This window comes from Musa acuminata, chromosome BXJ1-6 (assembly GCF_036884655.1).
Source record: "Musa acuminata AAA Group cultivar baxijiao chromosome BXJ1-6, Cavendish_Baxijiao_AAA, whole genome shotgun sequence".
Classification (NCBI taxonomy): domain Eukaryota; kingdom Viridiplantae; phylum Streptophyta; class Magnoliopsida; order Zingiberales; family Musaceae; genus Musa; species Musa acuminata.
This window is the reverse complement of record NC_088332.1, coordinates 46,455,802-46,473,932: the sequence shown is the minus strand read 5'-3', so window position 1 is coordinate 46,473,932 and position 18,131 is coordinate 46,455,802. Positions and strand designations below refer to the sequence as shown.

Sequence of the window (18,131 nt, the reverse complement as noted above, 5' to 3'; positions counted from 1 at the left end):
GCGGGAGGTGCAAGCCAATCAACACCCATTTTTTCATATAAACCATAGCACATGCCCTGAAACACAGAAACACATAAATCCACATTCTAAGCAAAGACCAAGCAAGCCTAAATAGAATGATAATGAAACTACAATTACAAGCAATCATTATTCACAAGTTTGTTTAGTTAGAACACAGTCATATCCACATGCAGATCTCTGAATAGATACCACAAAACTCAAGAGAGCCTATAAAATATATCTAAATATGTAAAACAAATAAAATGAAATAAATAAATCATTGTCCACAAAGTACTATTCTATTAGAGAAAGACATTTTATGAAACATTACAAGTCTGTTACGTTCACACAAATGTCACTTGGAAGCATCAAGATATATAATATTTAATATTCAGCATTTCCAACAAAGCAACTCTTGCTTTGCAGAATCATTAATCAAAAGAAAGAGCTTTGACATCAATAGAAAACGATGTCAAGAATTCAGACCTCTCAATCATAAGCAAGTTTAGAAAAAAAAAATTACAAGCTAGAAAAATCAAAGCGTACAGCACAAACATTTATTGCATAAGAAAATGAGCTACAAGCAATGCCCAGAAAAACAACACCTGTTTCCTGAATTGTCTCGATATGTTGACCAAGAAATCAAGATCCCGATGAATTCTGACCCAGTAGCCATTGACAAAAATTTTAGTCAACTCCTGAATAAGAGCATGAGATATTTCCTACAAGAGGTGATAAAACGCAATAAGTCAGAAAATTACATCTATTCAACACTTACATCAAAGGATTTAGTACGCAATTCTTCTAAAAGCTCCAATAGTAAATGTGCAGCAAATCCTACTGTTATGTGCACCATGAGTGAAAATCAAAATAATATTAGTAAAACTCAAAATCAAAATAATATTAGTAAAAATCAAAATAAAAAAATATTAGTAAAAATTAAAATGAAAAAAAAAATTAAAAATGAAAATGAAAAAATTAGTAAAAATCAAAATAAAAATATTTGTAAAAATCAAAATAAAATAGTAAAAATCAAAATCAAAATAATCTTAGTAAAAATCAAAATCAAAATAATATTAGTAAAAATCAAAATAAAAAAAATATTTGTAAAAATCAAAATCAAAAAATTATTAGTAAAAATCAAAATCAAAATAAACTATTGGACAATCACGAGCTAAAAAGGAACCAGTCTAGCGCCAATCCAAGTTATACACTCCACAGGAGCAACTTCTTTACAACCTATTTGACTATAAAATAATGCAGCAAGTTCTTTCAAAAAATTCTTGCACTTCAGGTGTTTCAATAGGACAAATCATTCCCCAAACAAAAAATCAAATTAGCACGTGAATTTTGTTCGGTTATGAACTAGTAAATAGGTAGGAAAATTTTCAAATAAACTCTTCATCTTCTTATTCTAATATATTTGACCTTTTCACAAATCCCTGAAGGATATCAAATTTACAAAAAAGGGCAAAATAATTTACCTTTACGATCCATGGGAGAGCTTAGCTTCCACAAATGAGAGAGTGTAGATGCATATGTCAGTCCATTCAACACTTGAAATTTTAAACATCTATCCGGTATTAGTTACATGAGTAAGAAAATAAAATAAACACCAGAAGGTAGTCAAAGTCCTTGATGTGTCCCAATCCGATGCCACTCTCCCTTGACGATCTCGATCCAGTAGGAAACGATGAGGCGATGACGAGGCTTCTTTGCCACGTTCTTCGTCTTCGCCGAACGCGACATCGCCTCCTTGTCGGCTCAGATGAGGAACTTGACTTATTTGAACTGCAAGATTGAGGAACTTGTCTTGTTCAGCTCCATTATATGTTAATATCACTAAAACCATTATCAAGAAGGGGTAGGATTGTGAAGTAGTTGCAAAGACTCAACACTTACCAAGAGTCTTTATTGGAAAGTTAAAATTGATTCTTCTGAGTTGTATAATTATTTCGCTCTTTTTCTTTATATTTTATTCATCACATTCTTGATCACCATCTTTGAGAGAGGTTTGAGAGAGCTTAGAGAGTGTCCTTATTATCAACGAGAGTATTTCATGATCAATGGAAATGAAAAGATGCTAATTGCACATGAAAAGATGAGCATTAATCGTGTATATGTTTTCAAGAAAAAGCACCCTAACAAGTATATCTATGTGGCTCAAGTTCTATCAATGCCTAAGAAACAGAACATGCCAATAAGCAACATGAAAAGAATTTAGAAAGAGGCAACGTGGCCTCCTTTTTAACTTTTTATATTTTTTATAATATATATATATATATATATATATATATATATATATATATATTAATTTTTATATTATAATATATATTAATATAATATAATAATATATAAATTATGCGGATAGTAAGGACTCATACACACTGAAACCGAATTATTTTATCTATTACTAAATATGACTATTGATGATTACCTAAAAAAAAATATTTTATTGATGCCCATAAAAATCTGGATAGAAAATATTTGAATTATAGAATTCTTCATTTTTGGCTTAGAAACAATAGTGATATTGAGAACAATAGTGATACTGAGGACTAAACCGATATGTATATCAGTACCAAAATTGATAAAAATACTAAGACTAAGACTATCAAAAAAAAATTTTTGATTGAATGAGAATGAATCGAAATTATTCTACCATATCAAATCTAGAACTATAGTTCTTCATAGAATTTGTGTTACCTTTTGATGCATATAAGATTAAATCGTAGATCATACCTATCGAATTACTTCTTTCTAATATTTATTTTGAAAATAATATTAGTCAAAATCAAAATAAAAATAATATTAGTCAAAATCAAAATAAAAATAATATTAGTCAAAATCAAAATGAAAAAAAGACAAGTAAAAATTAAAATAAAAAATATTAATAAAAATCAAAATAAAAAAATATTAGTAAAAATTAAAATAAAAAATATTAATAAAAATCATAATAAAAATATTAATAAAAAATATATTAGTAAAAATCAAAATCAAAATTAAATATATATTAGCAAAAATCAAAATAAAAAAAATATTAGTAAAAACCAACTTGATGCCTTTCTTCAATGCAACGAGTGCCTTAAAAAAAAAACTTATGATTAAGAAAGTAACATTCCTATCAAGACATTTTTTATAGAAATGACTGCAATACAGATCTAAGGAAATAGAATTTTCAAAACATCATGGATGAATCATGTAAAAATCAATCAAAAACGATAAATTTTATAGAATTAAATCAGTTATGATCTTAATTATACACATTCTTCTTTAATAATTCGTACCAAAAGCAACAGTTAGGCTCCTATTGGCATATACTTGTTATTTAAATATAAAATCAAGGTAAAAATACTCTTTTGATAAAACTTCTCAATCCATGCATTATATCTCCAACATACGGCAAGATTTAGAATCATTATTTCGCAAAAGACAATTACGTCAATTTACCACCAAGTAGGTGCAATAGAAGATAGAATAAACCAACACAACCTTGGCTTGCAAATACTTTAACTTTAAAACAACAAAATAAAACATCAACAAAGTAATTGTATTAGCCTACAAAATTGGGATAGCAAATATTGTTTTGAGACGTAGCAATGTTATGAAAAAAATGGTTCCAGAGCTGCATTTATGTGCTCTTTGTTAACCTAAAGATTCAATGCATCTACCAAATACATAAATGTGGAAATATTTATTTGTTCATATTATGCTTCTGTTGGAATGCATCTCCCACAATCTTTCAGGGAAAAAGGTTTAGGATCTAGAAAATCGAGGTGGATCCAGTATATCAGAAAAATTGGATGAAACTTACATACGTAAATGACTAGCACCAAACATCACATGTTCTAAGGTATCTTACATTTTTTGTACTATTACAACTCTAATATCAACCTTTAGATGATAGTTGTGATCATCAATTGCAGTCAGACCTGGATATGTATTTATATCCTATCTGCAGCTTTGATGTTGTATCATATGCAGTGAATTGAGGCATTGCTCCCCTTCCATCAAATAGTAATAATTACTATGATGACAATTCTTGTTGTCGTACTACACACTATTGCCTCTTCAAAATATCAATTACGAATGGATGATATTCATATAGTTTTTACTTACATGTGCTTCTAGCATAAGAAATCAGTAATTTAAATTTCATTTTTCAAGAATGGGTTGTTGATATACTATAAATATATTAAAGATACAAAAGATGCTTAGCACAGCTTAGTAAAAGTCTTGTTGATGCAAAGAATTCAGATGTCAAAGTTCCACACAACAGCTCATCCCTATTTGGTTAACATCGAAAAAAGTCTTTATTCTTCTAAATTACTAATTACTTAGGGGACAAGCATGACAACGAGGAACATTAACACTTTGGAAGTATAATTAACTATTTGATAAAGCCAAATGATCTTGCACCGACACCCAATTAGCATTCAGTCAGCTCCCGGAAGAAAAGGAGGACCAGAATTCTAATGAGAAGCTAGATGCATAAAGTGTTTTATTCTAATTATAAACGCAAGCTATTTAAACAACTTTCAAAAAATAAAAAGAGAAAGGAGTAACTCTATAGTTGTGATATTTATTATATTAATTGAGAAATCTTAAATGGACCTAAAAATATGAAGACTATGTGGAGCATACCGTAAAGAAGCATAAGAACAATATCTAGACATAACCTAATGAGAGAAAAAGAAAAACAGAACAAAGGAACCACCTTCATGGAGACCTAGGATTATTATTATTATTATTATTATTAAGGTGTAGGGAAAAGTTCCAAAGAAAACAAGCTAATATGTGAGAAAACAAGCTAATATTCTTCATTAAGAAACTGAAGAAATGAACTGAATTATCAATTCAGTCATGGTTAAACTTTGGATGCAGAATATATCATTCATCGATCTCTCTTTTGCCTGGCATCAATTTTTCAGCGTCTATTTCACAGTTGACATATACCAAAACTAACATAGTGCTATTTTTTCTCACACACATTGATGCATCCCGGAATCGTGAACAAAGAAAATAAAAATATTTTCGTTGATATTATCTTCATAAACCAAAGATTTATTACATCGAAACAACACAAGAAGCAAGCGAATAATAATAAGATTACAAATTAAAATAAATACTAAAGGTGCGCACTGGAAGGAAGGGATTGAAAATGGCTAGAATTCAATCTACAAAACCTACTTGTTGTATGTCACGGTCGGGGTTCCCATAATTGGCCGGATCTGCCATTCCATCTGAGAGGACAGTCGAGTAGAATTAGGAAGCGGAGCATCAGAAGTGGCATTCCTCGGCAACCACCACGTCTCCATCGATGAGAAGCTGATGATTCGCCTCCCAGCCCACGTCGACGCCGACGCCTTCACCTAACATCAATCAAACCCCTATCGTTCCTCCTCCGATTCTTCCTCGAGAAGGCCCCACAGCCGCTGCCGCTCCTTCTCCAATCTCATCACCCTGATCAATCACCGTTAAGGAGGGTAAAGAAGAAAGGAAAGAAAGACGGGAGATGCTCTACCTTCAAAACCACCGGTCGATCCGTGGCCTCCTCCCTTCTCTCGGACTCATAATGAAAGAAAGAAGAATGACGTCAAATGATATAAAGATTTGGGACGTCAAATGATATAAAGATTTGGGGGAATGGTGGACGAGCGTACGTTGAATTGGTTGGATCAACAAGACAGATGGGAGAGAGAGAGAGAGGAAGAGGGGGGCAAAAGACTCTCTTTTTGTGTTTTTGGCCTCCTTTGTTCGACCGCTCGTCGTGGGAAAATTTTAAGTTGGAGACGAGCACGAGTCAGAATGGACGGTTGATCCCGTCTCGCATCGCAAAGTCTCTACGGATGGCAGCGCCGTTTCGTTGCGGGGTTTGATCGATGGGATCCAATTTTTGCGGGAAGGATGGTCGTCATGACGACCGACACGTGGGATTCAAATCACACATCATACCAAATCTTGACCATTGAAACTCTGGTTCTTATGAACCTGGTTTGGGCCTAGCGACGACCTTAGGCGAAGCCCTTATATGTGTATATGATCAAGTCATGCACGATCCAACCTGCTCGTTAATTAACTCTTCCATCATTGTGTGAAAATTGTATGTGTAATCCGCCGACCCCATTTCACATTAACTTCTTCTATTGATCATAGTGATGACAGCAACGCATGACCACGTTCGCATCCCAATTGCCAACCTTGGGACGAAATAATTGGGCCAACTACTGGATCTATCAGACAGAATAATTGTGTCAATCACTTCAGTCCGACTACACTCATTAAGCAATGACCAGGAGTAGTCATTTCACCGATCAGCATGAAAAGCAAAATGCTTGATTTCCATATGCAACCGGAAGGGAAGCATTTATATCAGAGTATGTCCGAAATTTAGAAACCTTAACACAACTAAAAGCAAGATAATATAACCAGAAAGAAGGCCATATAACTGAAATCAGCTGTAGAAAACACATTTCGGCACCCGAAATTGATTGATGTTGCATTCAAATTATGAGCAAAAAGAAAAAAAGAAATCTAATGTTTATTTTGCTTCGATGATAATGGAGAAGCTGATTTGTGCCGTTGGTCGTCGTCTCCAAGTGGTGGAATCCCCACTTGCACATTCAACCTCTGCTTCGTCGAAAAACAACTTGGAAAAATAAACAACATCCACATCTCTCGAGCAATTTGAATATATCTGAACAAAGAGATGTACAACTAATGATAAATGGTCATGGTGATGACCTTAAGCATTCAATGGGAAGACATTCAACCCACAAATCCTCTCTTGAAGGCCATGATCAGACTCAACCTCACAAAACTAAGGTATCACCGAAACGTGATCAGAAAGATTTTTCCTATTCTACCTATCACTAAATGATGCCAAGTATGGTCAACATGGAAGCTGATGCTTTGGTTGGAAAAAGTGGTCACCATAGTCACAATGAATCAATGTCAAGTGTCATTTCAAGCATCGGGATCATGAGTAAGTTTGAAGACAACACTTGTTTGGATTATAGGATTCTTCATTTTTGCCTTAGAAACAATAGTGATATTGAGAACAATATCATGTGAAATCTCTATTATTATGGGATGGATTATCTGTGTTTATTGTTGAAACTTGCAAGCATCTCTCTCCTTCAAATGGGATGATGATGTTGGAGGCAGTCCAAGAAGATATGGAAGGTGCAATGCTCTTACCGTGATCTTTTTGTTATGTGGATTGTAAATGAACATAATATGAATGTTGATGCACATATTGTTGTTCATACTCTCGGGGGTAATATCAACTCCTACTTGTATTTTTGGACTTTTCACATATCACCTTGTTCATACTCCTGCCTCATCAAAAACATCGTTCTGCCCAATCACTATATGAAGGGTCCTCTATACAGAGGGAAACAATACGTAATCAAATAATCTATGACGTTCTATGCACATTCATGTCATCATTCGTTGCCCTAAGGGGGAGAATATGGTATATTACATTTTTGTGATGCATATAATACAACTTTTGGATGATAAGTTGAACGAACCTATACAATGATACAACCCACGAATAGAAGCTCTGTTACAAAGAACAATGGTGGAAAAATATGACTAAACAAACCTTCTTGTCTAGATTGCCATCTCTATCCCTTGACAAGCTCTGGCCCTCGATTAACAGTAGAATATTGCCAACTAAATAGGAAGTCTTCCATAAGCCATGAAGCTTGCACTGTCAGTTCGTGCCTTTTGTCTCTTTTCACTGTTGCTCCTTACTATCAACGAGAACAACCAAGTCTAGGAGGATGGTGTTGCATCTTCCTCCTCGTTTGGTGCACTCGTGGATAATGTGGCAGTGGCCTGCCCTGGATAACTGTATTTCTTGAATACCCTTTCTTTGTTTTTGTTCCACCAGTCTTCTGCCTGCTGCTCGGCAAACCTTCTCTTGCTACACAAGGATCAAAAAGTCAGAATGCTTAATGTGAATGCAATAATGGAGAATTTCTTCGGATTCTTTTTTCAAGAATGAAAGTTATACTTGTTCATTCATCTCGATTACACCATGTTGCAAGTTTTCTTTTTGTTTTTTGTTTAACATACCTTTGACGTTTTCTACCAAGATAATTATAAAACAATAAAAGAAAAAATTGTTTGCTGATGAGTATGCAGCTGTTGAAGAGTTTTTTTTCTAAATCAATAACGAGATGTATATGTGTCTTTTGTGACATGCTTAAATAGTATTGCATGGTTTCCAATGCGAAGAAGGCGTACCTGAATCGGACCCGTTTGAACATTTTAATGTCGTTCTTTAGTTGCATGAAAGTAATGTATACACCAGGCTCAAATTGCTCAACCAATTCTGCTTCTCCATCTGTGCTTTGCCTAGAGCTTGGAGGTGATTTTAAGCCATTGTCAATGCTATGTTGTGAAGTAGATTCTCTGTTATCAGGGACCACCAACTTACTACTATTTTGAGCACCACCTTCAATAGCACTATGTGATAATTCCAACTCATACCTAGTGTCAATTCCCTCATTTGTCAGGTGAGATTGAAAATTAGATGAAGAATCCATTGTCGAAGACGAAAAGTTTGATCTAACATGTTCACTGTGCTTAAGGAATGTTTCTGCTTGACCATGCATGACGCCCAAGCTGTCATGAAACTCGGGAGGTAGTTTCTCTGCTATGTCCATCAGCTTCAAATGAAAATGGTAGCCAATAAACATGGCAACAAGAATCAGTAGAAAAATCATAACAATGATAAATACAACAAAGTATTGTGATTATTTTGTATAAGCTACAATAAGCATGTGGTTTCTTCAAAAATATTAAATTTGGTGGAAACTGGATAAGTTACAGCATTCTATGATCTAATTAGCAACTATTAATTTCACAGTATGGCTGTAAAGAGATAGGAATTTGCCAAAACTGTTCCTTTGAAAGCAAAATAGATATAACCACTAAGTTTAGATCCTTCTGTGCAATTTGCAATTCGATATATCAAATTTTTGTGGTCTAATAACAATATGAAGCATATGAGTGAAATGTTCATAGATGACTAACTAGATGGGGGCTGTGAAAGTTTGAATCAATGGCATGCATGATCTCTATGTGTGGACAACAGAAATAACATAAGCTCCTTGAGAAAACTCCCTCACATAATAAAGAAGCTATAGATAAGTGCAAACCAAGGGCATGTTAATAAACAACTTTTCTAAGAAGTTTTGATAAGGGTTTTATTAGTTAACCATGACATAATTTGTCAATAATAAAATTAGTCATTTAACAAATGTGAATTCAGACTTCTTAAGAGTCTTTGTTCATCAATTAGGTAACCATAGAAAATTGCAGTCATTAGAAAGGCCTACTAAGAATTGACTGCTGATAACAAGAGAGCATGGAAGTGAATTTGCATCCAATACCATGAATTATACCATGAGACAGTGATATCAATGAAAACATTGGAACATTTACAACTTTCTAAAGAGTATAGGTTACAGAAAGAATGGTGTACATGTTTTCATCTTTACAAAAATATTATGTATTGTTATTTATAAGGGTACCTGAGAATCAAGAGACTTGATGACTTCTACAGCAGCATTGAATTTGGCAGATTCATCTTGAGCTTTCTTTTCTGAATTCTGCAAGGCAAGTTCTTGTACTTCACATCTTTTTTTCAAATTTTTGACCTGGAAAAGGGCACAGAGATGTTCTTAAGGTTGCAAAGAACAAAAATGAAATGACATCTTCATACTAATTAAAAGCTTGCTTTTGCAGCATACCTGGGCTTGCAACTTTTGGAGGTCCTGTTTTTGTAGTTCATTAGTCCTTGTGAGGCTATCAATAATGCTTTTGGAGAATACTGGAGTTGCAGTGCGTGGAGGGCTTGGCTTTCTTGAGTAGGGTGATGTAGGCTTAGAATTTACAGGAGGTGGAGGTGTCGATGTTACAATTGGTTTTAAAGCGGTTTGAAGAGCACTCAATGAGCTGGTAAAAGAGAGATCTTTCAGCTGCAATAGCGAGGGAACTTGTGGAGCTCTCAGTATTGACAAAGGATCTGATTTAGTCTCAGTCTTCATTGATTTAGCTTCAACATATTTGAGTGGTTCTGTATTAGATGATAATAGGAATTTTGAAGGTCTTATATCCCCTCGGTCTGACTTTTCCCTGATATCAATGGATCGACGAGGAATTACATTCTTCTTATTACCTATCAAGAAAGTACCAGCTTCAGCAGCTTTAAGTTTTGAATAGCAAGAATCACATACACGATGTGGTTTGCCTGGAGTTGGTGCCAGTGCAGCTTTCAACACTTTTTTGGAACTACAAGCATGGCAATGTACCAATCCACAATTATAGCAGTTGTGTCTCTTTCTAGTAAAACCAAATGCTTGTCGACAACCTGAGCAAAGTGACTGATCAGCACCAGATATCCATTTATGGATACAAATGCAAGCTGTAAAATTTGAACCACATGATATACTTTTCACATGCCTATCTTTAAGAGCTTCAACAAGGGTAGGTGTTTTCCGATCTTCGGTATCACCATGTCCCAGTCGGCCATTAGAACCTTTGCCCCATGTGTATACTTCACTGCGTGATGTTAGTACTGCAACATGGTAAGCTCCACAAGCAATCTCTTCAACTAATTCACCAACCAGTCTTTCTTGTACCAAGCAAGGAACCCTGCCATCAGATTGTGGGTTTCCAAGCTGACCATGAGACGTACTGCCCAGTGTGAAAACATGACCAGAAGTGGTGAGGCCAATAGTTATGTTATGCCCACAGGCCAGCTGATGAAAGTTATAGTCAATAAGTGAAGGAACACAAGTAGGGACCAAACGTGCTTCCTTATCACCATGACCTAGACGATATTTGTCACCATCACCCCAAGTAAATAATTTACGAGATATGACATTGACACCAGTTTGCCCCATTACCTCTACGATGGCTGCAGTATGCCACACTCCGCATGCAACCTTGATTGTCCTTAATCCACTCAAAGATTCCACTTCCCTGGGGCATGCTACAGTCTCTCGGTCACCATGTCCAAGGACACCAAATGTTCCGTCTCCAAATGTATATACTTTTCCATTGGAAGTAGTTAGTGCCGAATGCCATGTACCACATGCAATAGACAGAACTTGAAGTCCTTCTAGAGGGCCAGAAACTTTTTTTGGTATCCAGTGGCTGACATCATTGCCATGACCAAGAAGTCCAGTATTATGGGTGCCATCTCCCCATGTAAACAAGTCACCGGCAGTGGATATAGCACAAGTATGATACTCACCACATGCAACATAATCCATATTCCATAGTACCAACGACTCAACAAGACGGGGCCGACTTACATCTTTGTCATTTCCATGGCCTAGTTGCCCACCAGATTCATCACCCCAAGTAAATACTTCCCCTTGCCTTGTAACAAGTGCAGCATGTCTAACACCACATGCAATTTGATGAACATCTAAAACTACATTCGATTCTAAGGATCTTGGAATTAAAACATCAGTTCTTGAACATATTGAGTTTGTTGATCCATCTAACAAAACTCCATCAGACCATACTTCCCCCCACACATAAACATCACCTAAAGATTCAATATCATCGGGTCCAGAACCTTGACTGGAAGAACTAGGGGCACTTGAAACACTAAGCCGTACACCATCTCCGTTACTTGCTCTTAGTTGCATATTTGCATTATCTGACCCCACATCTGACCTTGGTAAACTCGCTGAAATATCACGATTATGAAATTTTGTGCTGAAGCCACGGGATATGCTCAAAGTGCTTTCTAATGTTACACCATAAGGACGACCACTTGAAACAGAGTCTCCATCCTGAAGAAAAGAAATAGTTAGGATAGTTCTAGTTATAATTCATCAAGAAGAAAGATCTATCTATTCTTTGCCAAAGCTATAGCAGTAATAAGAGCAAGTCTAGTACAGTTAACAGAATATCTACTCTTCATTTCATAAGAATTTTTTTTGTAGTTATATAGTCTAAAATCAAGCTGGTAATATATGTACCTAAGTTTGCATCCCAAAAGTAATTATCAGAACTTTAACTTAATTTAATTGGGCTTTGATCTAATTTACAGCTAAAGTGTTATAAAAAGAAAAAGCTAGAGGTAACCACTTCACTTTTGTGTGGGTATAAATTGTTGAAAATTTTGGCTAACATTGTACAGGTAGAAAGCTAACCATCTAATCAATAAAAGCAAAATAAATATAATCAATGTATTTTTTTCCAGTGTGGTTGTTCTTGAATCTTGTCATAATACAGAGTACTATTTGAAAACCAAACAAATTGGTTTTTTCTTCAATTTAAAGTCAAAAGACAGGCACTAGGATTGGTAGCTAAAGGTACATAGCTCTCATGTCATATAAAATAGAAGTAGAAATGCTGTGGTAGCATAAGTTGAAGAAACCTGTTTATAATGAAAAATCAATATTAAACCAGAAAAAAAAGAGTCAGGCCTGACTTTTTGCTTATTGTAAAGATACAAACTTACATCAGAGAAGAAAACCCCATCACTGTGGCTATCAGTTCTAGAATGTTGATGTTGTCCTGTAGATATCAGAGCCTTAAGGCCCGTAATCCACACCTCTAGCTCACCTTGATCCTTGCAAATCTATGCAGAAGGAAGATATATAGTAGAGTCACATTCTACGTAACAGGCTAACAGATGACAATCGAAAAGTTGTGATTGTCTTGTATGCTAACCAGATCAAGAGATCTTTCACCGTTGTTATAGATAAGAGAAAATGATAAGTAGTCTTTCTCAGGCCGCAAGTATCTCCTAAAAACAGCCTGTTAAAGTCAATAAGGAAGAAAAATTAGACTTTGGTAATGATGAATTCTTGCCGGCAAATTCTGCTTCATCTTTTGAACACTAATGGAATATTACTCAGTTCTAAACTAAGTAAAACTTACAGTTCTCTGTCCAGGAACAATTCTTGTGACAGAAGCCAATTTAATAGCCCTCTCTTTCTTATGAGAAAACCAAACCAGTGTTGTCTCGTCCTGTGAATGCTTAATAATATCAGGAATTTTTTATAAACATATATTACAAAAAGTAAATTTGTAAAATGAAACAACTAAAGGCCGAAGAAGTAGATGAGAAAAATTACAGAACACACAAATATACATGTGTGTCAAAATATCTAAAACATCATCTTATCTTAATCAGAACAGTAAACTTCACTTAACTTTCATATTTCTATTTAGTTGTAATTAAATCTTAGATGCCAATTATAAACGCTAAGTAGAATGTGGATAACTACATACGATGAGAAAAACATAATACTGGGAACATACCTGAACAAAGCACAATGAATAAATTTGATACTGTAGTATGTCTAAGGTTCTCATGCTATTGGCCACAAGTTTAAAATCATAATTGAAATCAGGCTAAAGTGGATGATTTAACAGTTTAATCCAAAAATAGTAATAAAATCTAGTCATCGTGGATGTAGCTCAGTTTCCATACAAGTTCCAGAATTTTGAAATTGACTTCCATGCAAACTCCTCATAAGATTAGGGTCATTTATGATACCTTTATTGCTTCCATAAATCTTTACATAGCTTTTAGGATAGGAGTCTTACAATGCTTTGTAAATTATTTATTTTTTTCTTTTCTATTGCCACTTCTCGAATTGGTGAATCATTTTCACTAGATGTTTATGCCTTCTAAATACAATTTGCTTCTTGTGTCAGAACTTGTAATTATGATGGTATCTGATGGCTGCTATCAAGTCTATGAATCTAAATTGCTTTCATTATTTGAAATTTTCGGTTTTGAGCAAATATACAGACACCAATATGGTTGACATGATAAGTGGGCATGAATATTTAAAATAAATAATAGAATATTTTGATTTCATATAGTCTATGTAGCCAAACTCATGTGGATGAGACAAGGCTTCTATATGGGAGTCGATGTTATCATTGAGCAGGTATCCTCTAATGGCTCCTACTTTGAGCTTGCATCACTTAAAATGTCAAGGATAAGGGTTCAGATTTTTTTTTTTTGTATCTTTTTCAGTGAAAGTTAATTATATGCATACAGTTTTCTGGCAATTAATTTTATTTTTGTATAAAGTTGAATTGAAAATAAAGAGTTGCTTTGTTTTCCTTTGGTTTCTGCCCAAAACATGATTCTCTTTTTCTGATTTCCTAAAACCTAGAAGATTATGATGCCTTCTACCATCCAATAGGAATCAAAACATAGATGAAAGAAAAAGATAATGACTGAAATCAGTAATTTTGATGATAAATATTATTGATGCTAAACTAGTATATAGTGCTTATTTTTCTTTTAACTACGGTTGAATCCAACTAAGTATTTTCATATACCGGTGGAGATACTATAGTAATGTGAGAGTCACAAATACTGTAAATTTGTTTCTGATGTCTATATACCTATATAGTAATAGGCAAATAATATAAGAACTACAATTGACCCTCCAGATTATGTACAAAAGGATGAATGCAAGGATTTTCAGCTTAGTCTAAAATTAAGAATAATACATATTTTCCGTAAAACTTCAGCATCCAATTATTGGAAAGGTTTGGGATACAGAGCCCGAACTCCATTTCATAAAGTGCTTGTACAAAAACATAACTTGATAAAAATAAATAAATATCAGGAATAAGACATAACATGATAGTACAGTAACTCACACTAGAAATTCTGAAGGGGCAGAGTTTAGGCTTTCCTTTCCGATTATACTTAATTAATTGGGTGCCTTTCTTCAATGCAACGAGTGCCTTAAAAAAAAAAACTTATGAATAAGAAAGTAACATTCCTATCAAGACATCTTTTTTTAGAAATGACTGCAATACAGATCTAAGGAAATAGAATTTTCAAAACATCATGGATGAATCATGTAAAAATCAATCAAAAAAGATAAATTTTACAGAATTAAATCAGTTATGATCTTAATTATACATATTCTTCTTTAATAATTCGTACCAAAAGCAACAGTTAGGCTCCTATTGGCATATACTTGTTATTTAAATATAAAATCAAGGCACAAAATACTTTTTTCATAAAACTTGTCAATCCGTGCATTATATCTCCAACATAAGGCAAGATTTAAAATCATTATTTCGCTAAATACAATAACGTCAATTTACCACCAAGTCGGTGCAATAGAAATAGAATAAACCAACACAACCTTGGCTTGCAAATATTTCAACTTTAAAACAAAATAACAAAACATCAACAAAGAAATTGTAGCAGCCTACAAAATTGGGATAGCAAATATTGTTTTGAGATGTAGCAATGTTATGAAAAAAATGGTTCCAGAGCTACATCATTTATGTGCTCTTTGTTAACCTAAAGATTCAATGCATCTACCATATACATAAATGTGGAAATATTTATTTGTTCATATTATGCTTCTGTTGGAATGCATCTCCCACAATCTTTCAGGGAAAAAGGTTTAGGATCTAGAAAATCTAGGTGGATCCAATATATCAAAAAAATTGGATGAAACTTATATATGTAAATGACTAGCACCAAACATCACATGTTCTAACATGTCTTACACTTTTTGTACTACTCCAGCTCTAACATCAACCTTTAGATGATAGCTGTGATCATCAATTGCAGTTAGACCTGGATATGTATTTGTATCCTATCTACAGCTTTGATGTTGTATCATATGCAGTGAATTGAGTCATTGCTCCCCTTCCATCAAATAGTAATAATTACTATGATGACAATTATTGTTGTCGTACTACACACTCTTGCCTCTTCAAAATATCAATTACCTGTGAAGAATGGATGATATTCATATAGTTTTTACTTACATGTGTTTCTAGCATAAGAAATCTGGTGGAGCGATTCATCCACATAATTTATCCAATAAAAATAAGTAATTCAAATTTCATTTATCAAAAATGAGCTGTTGATGTACTACAAATAGATTAAAGATACAAAAAGATGCTTAGCACAGCTTAGTAAAAGCCTTATTGATGCAAAGAATTCAGATGTCAAAGTTCCACACAACAGATCATCCCTATTTGGTTAACATCGAAAAAAGCATTTATTTTTCTAAATTACTAATTACTTAGGGGACAAGCATGACAATGAGGAACATTAACACTTTGGAAGTATAATTAACTATTTGATAAAGCAAGATGATCTTGCACCTACACCCAATTAGCATTCAGCTAGCTCTCAGAAGAAGAGGAGGACTAAGATTCTAATGAGAAGCTAGATGCATAAAGTGTTTTATTCTAATTCTAAACGCATGCTATTTAAACAACTTTCGAAAAATAAAAAGAGGAAGGAGTAACTCTATAATTGTGATGTTTATTATAGTAATTGAGAAATCTTAAATGGACCCAAAAATATGACGACTATGTGGAGCATACCATAATGAAGCATATGAACAATGTCTAGACATAACCTATTGAGAGGAAAAGAAAAACAGAACAAAGGAACCACCTCCATGAAGACCTAGGATTATTATTATTATTATTATTATTATTATTATTATTATTATTATTATTATTATTATTATTATTATTAAGGTGTAGTAGAAAAGTTTCAAAGAAAACAAGCAAATATGTGAGAAAACAGGCTATTCTTCATTAAGACATTAAGAAACTGAAGAAATGAACAGAACTATCAATCCAACCATGGTTAAACTTTGGATGCAGAATATATCATTCATCGATCTCTCTTTTGCCTGGCGTCAATTTTTCAACATCTGATCTCATAGTTCATATACCAAAACTAACATAGTGCTATTTTTTCACACACATTGATGCATCCCGGAATCGTGAACAAAGAAAATAAAATTATTTTCGTTGATATTATCTTCATAAACCAAAGATTCATTACATCGAAACAACACAAGAAGCAAGCGAATAATAATAAGATTAAAATTAAAATAAATACTAAAGGTGCCCACCGGAAGGGATTGAAAATGGCTAGAATTCAATCTACAAAACCTACCTGTTGTATGTCACGGTCGGGGTTCCCATAATTGGCCGGATCTGCCATTCCATCTGAGAGGATAGTCGGGTAGAATTAGGAAGCGGAGCATCAGAAGCAGCATTCCTCGGCAACAACCACGTCTCCATCGATGAGAAGATGATGATTTGCCTCCCAGCCCACGCCAGCGCCGACGCCTTCACCTAACATCAATCAAACCCCTATCGTTCCTCCTCCGATTCTTCCTCGAGAAGGCCCCGCAGCCGCTGCCGCTCCTTCTCCGATCTCATCACCCCTGATCAATCACCGCCGAGGAGGGTAAAGAAGAAAGGAAAGAAAGATGAGAGAGGCTCCACCTTCAAAACCACCGGTCGATCCGTGGCCTCCTCCCTTCTCTCGGACTCATAACGAAAGAAAGAAGAATGACGTCAAATGATGTAAAGATTTAGGGGAATGGTGGACGAGCGTACGTTGAATTGGTTGGATCAACAAGACAGATGGGAGAGAGAGAGAGAGAGAGAGAGAGAGAGAGGAAGAGGGGGGCAAAAGATTCTCTTTTTGTGTTTTTGGCTTCCTTCTTTGTTCGTCCGCTCGTTGTGGGAAAATTTTAAGGTGGAGACCCGAATCCCGAGTTTGGCGAGCACGAGTCAGAATGGACGGTCGATCCCGTCTCACATCGCAAAGTCTCTACGGATGGCAGCGCCATTTCGTTGCGGGGTTTCATCAACGAAATATACCTCCGGTTAATTGACTGATGCACACATCTCCATAGCTTAATATTTCTTCTTTTTTGTTCTGCCATCGAACACTAATAGAGCCTTACGTATTCCTTTTGTGTTTTTTGTCAGTATATAGTTATGGATAATAGTTATTGCTGCTGCTGCTGTTGTTATATAGTTTCGGATAATAACTAGTGTTGGAGGTGCCAGAAATATGAACAGGGAATCTTTTCCTTGACCACATCAAGACATCCTGAGGTCGACGAGACCAGCAGTAGAGCAAATACATGGCACCCCCCCCCCCCCCCCCTCCATGAGCGGCCTTGGAATCTGTCTTCTCCAAATGCTGCAACCACGCAAATTTTCTACCGACCGACTTGCGCTCCTCTTCTATATAACAACCCATCCTTTTTGTCTTCTAAGGCTGGCCTTTCTCGTTTTGCTGCAATTTTGTTCTCTCGTGCTTCTGCAGGTTA

The 18,131-nt window shown here is 34.8% G+C and overlaps 1 protein-coding gene and 1 long non-coding RNA gene across 4 annotated transcripts; both read right to left on the bottom strand.

The window, feature by feature from the left end:
- LOC135677910 (uncharacterized) lies at window positions 1–5,732 on the bottom strand. The gene is made up of 3 exons (XR_010514777.1): window positions 5,525–5,732; window positions 5,191–5,463; window positions 1–56 (listed from the first exon to the last, which is right to left on the bottom strand). It is a non-coding gene; the product is annotated as an uncharacterized LOC135677910 (long non-coding RNA).
- A 1,643-nt stretch (window positions 5,733–7,375) lies between these two features.
- LOC103974717 (PH, RCC1 and FYVE domains-containing protein 1) lies at window positions 7,376–17,522 on the bottom strand. Of its 3 annotated transcripts, XM_065189712.1 has the most exons (10): window positions 16,958–17,521; window positions 14,671–14,757; window positions 12,922–13,011; window positions 12,712–12,798; window positions 12,500–12,619; window positions 9,768–11,825; window positions 9,549–9,674; window positions 8,503–8,681; window positions 8,257–8,424; window positions 7,376–7,933 (listed from the first exon to the last, which is right to left on the bottom strand). In XM_065189712.1, exons 1-10 carry the CDS (start codon window positions 17,003–17,005, stop codon window positions 7,783–7,785), a joined length of 3,114 nt encoding a protein of 1,037 aa, XP_065045784.1. In that variant the 5' UTR covers window positions 17,006–17,521; the 3' UTR covers window positions 7,376–7,782. The 3 variants fall into 3 exon arrangements, with proteins under 3 accessions (XP_065045784.1, XP_065045783.1, XP_065045785.1); XM_065189711.1 differs by having other exon boundaries at window positions 8,257–8,681; XM_065189713.1 differs by lacking the exon at window positions 14,671–14,757 and having other exon boundaries at window positions 8,257–8,681; window positions 16,958–17,522.
- Between the last annotated feature and the right edge of the window lie 609 nt (window positions 17,523–18,131).

What these genes read in the sequence shown, in the direction of transcription:
- LOC103974717 (XM_065189711.1), bottom strand. Translation starts at nt 17,005, where the DNA reads ATGGCAGATCCGGCCAATTATGGGAACCCCGACCGTGACATACAACAG. An exon ending in GCCCCTTCAGAATTTCTAGT is followed by an intron (nt 13,012 to 14,670) that starts GTGAGTTACTGT and finishes AAGCATTCACAG; the next exon opens with GACGAGACAACACTGGTTTG. An exon ending in TTCAAACGGGTCCGATTCAG is followed by an intron (nt 7,934 to 8,256) that starts GTACGCCTTCTT and finishes ATCCTTGTGTAG; the next exon opens with CAAGAGAAGGTTTGCCGAGC.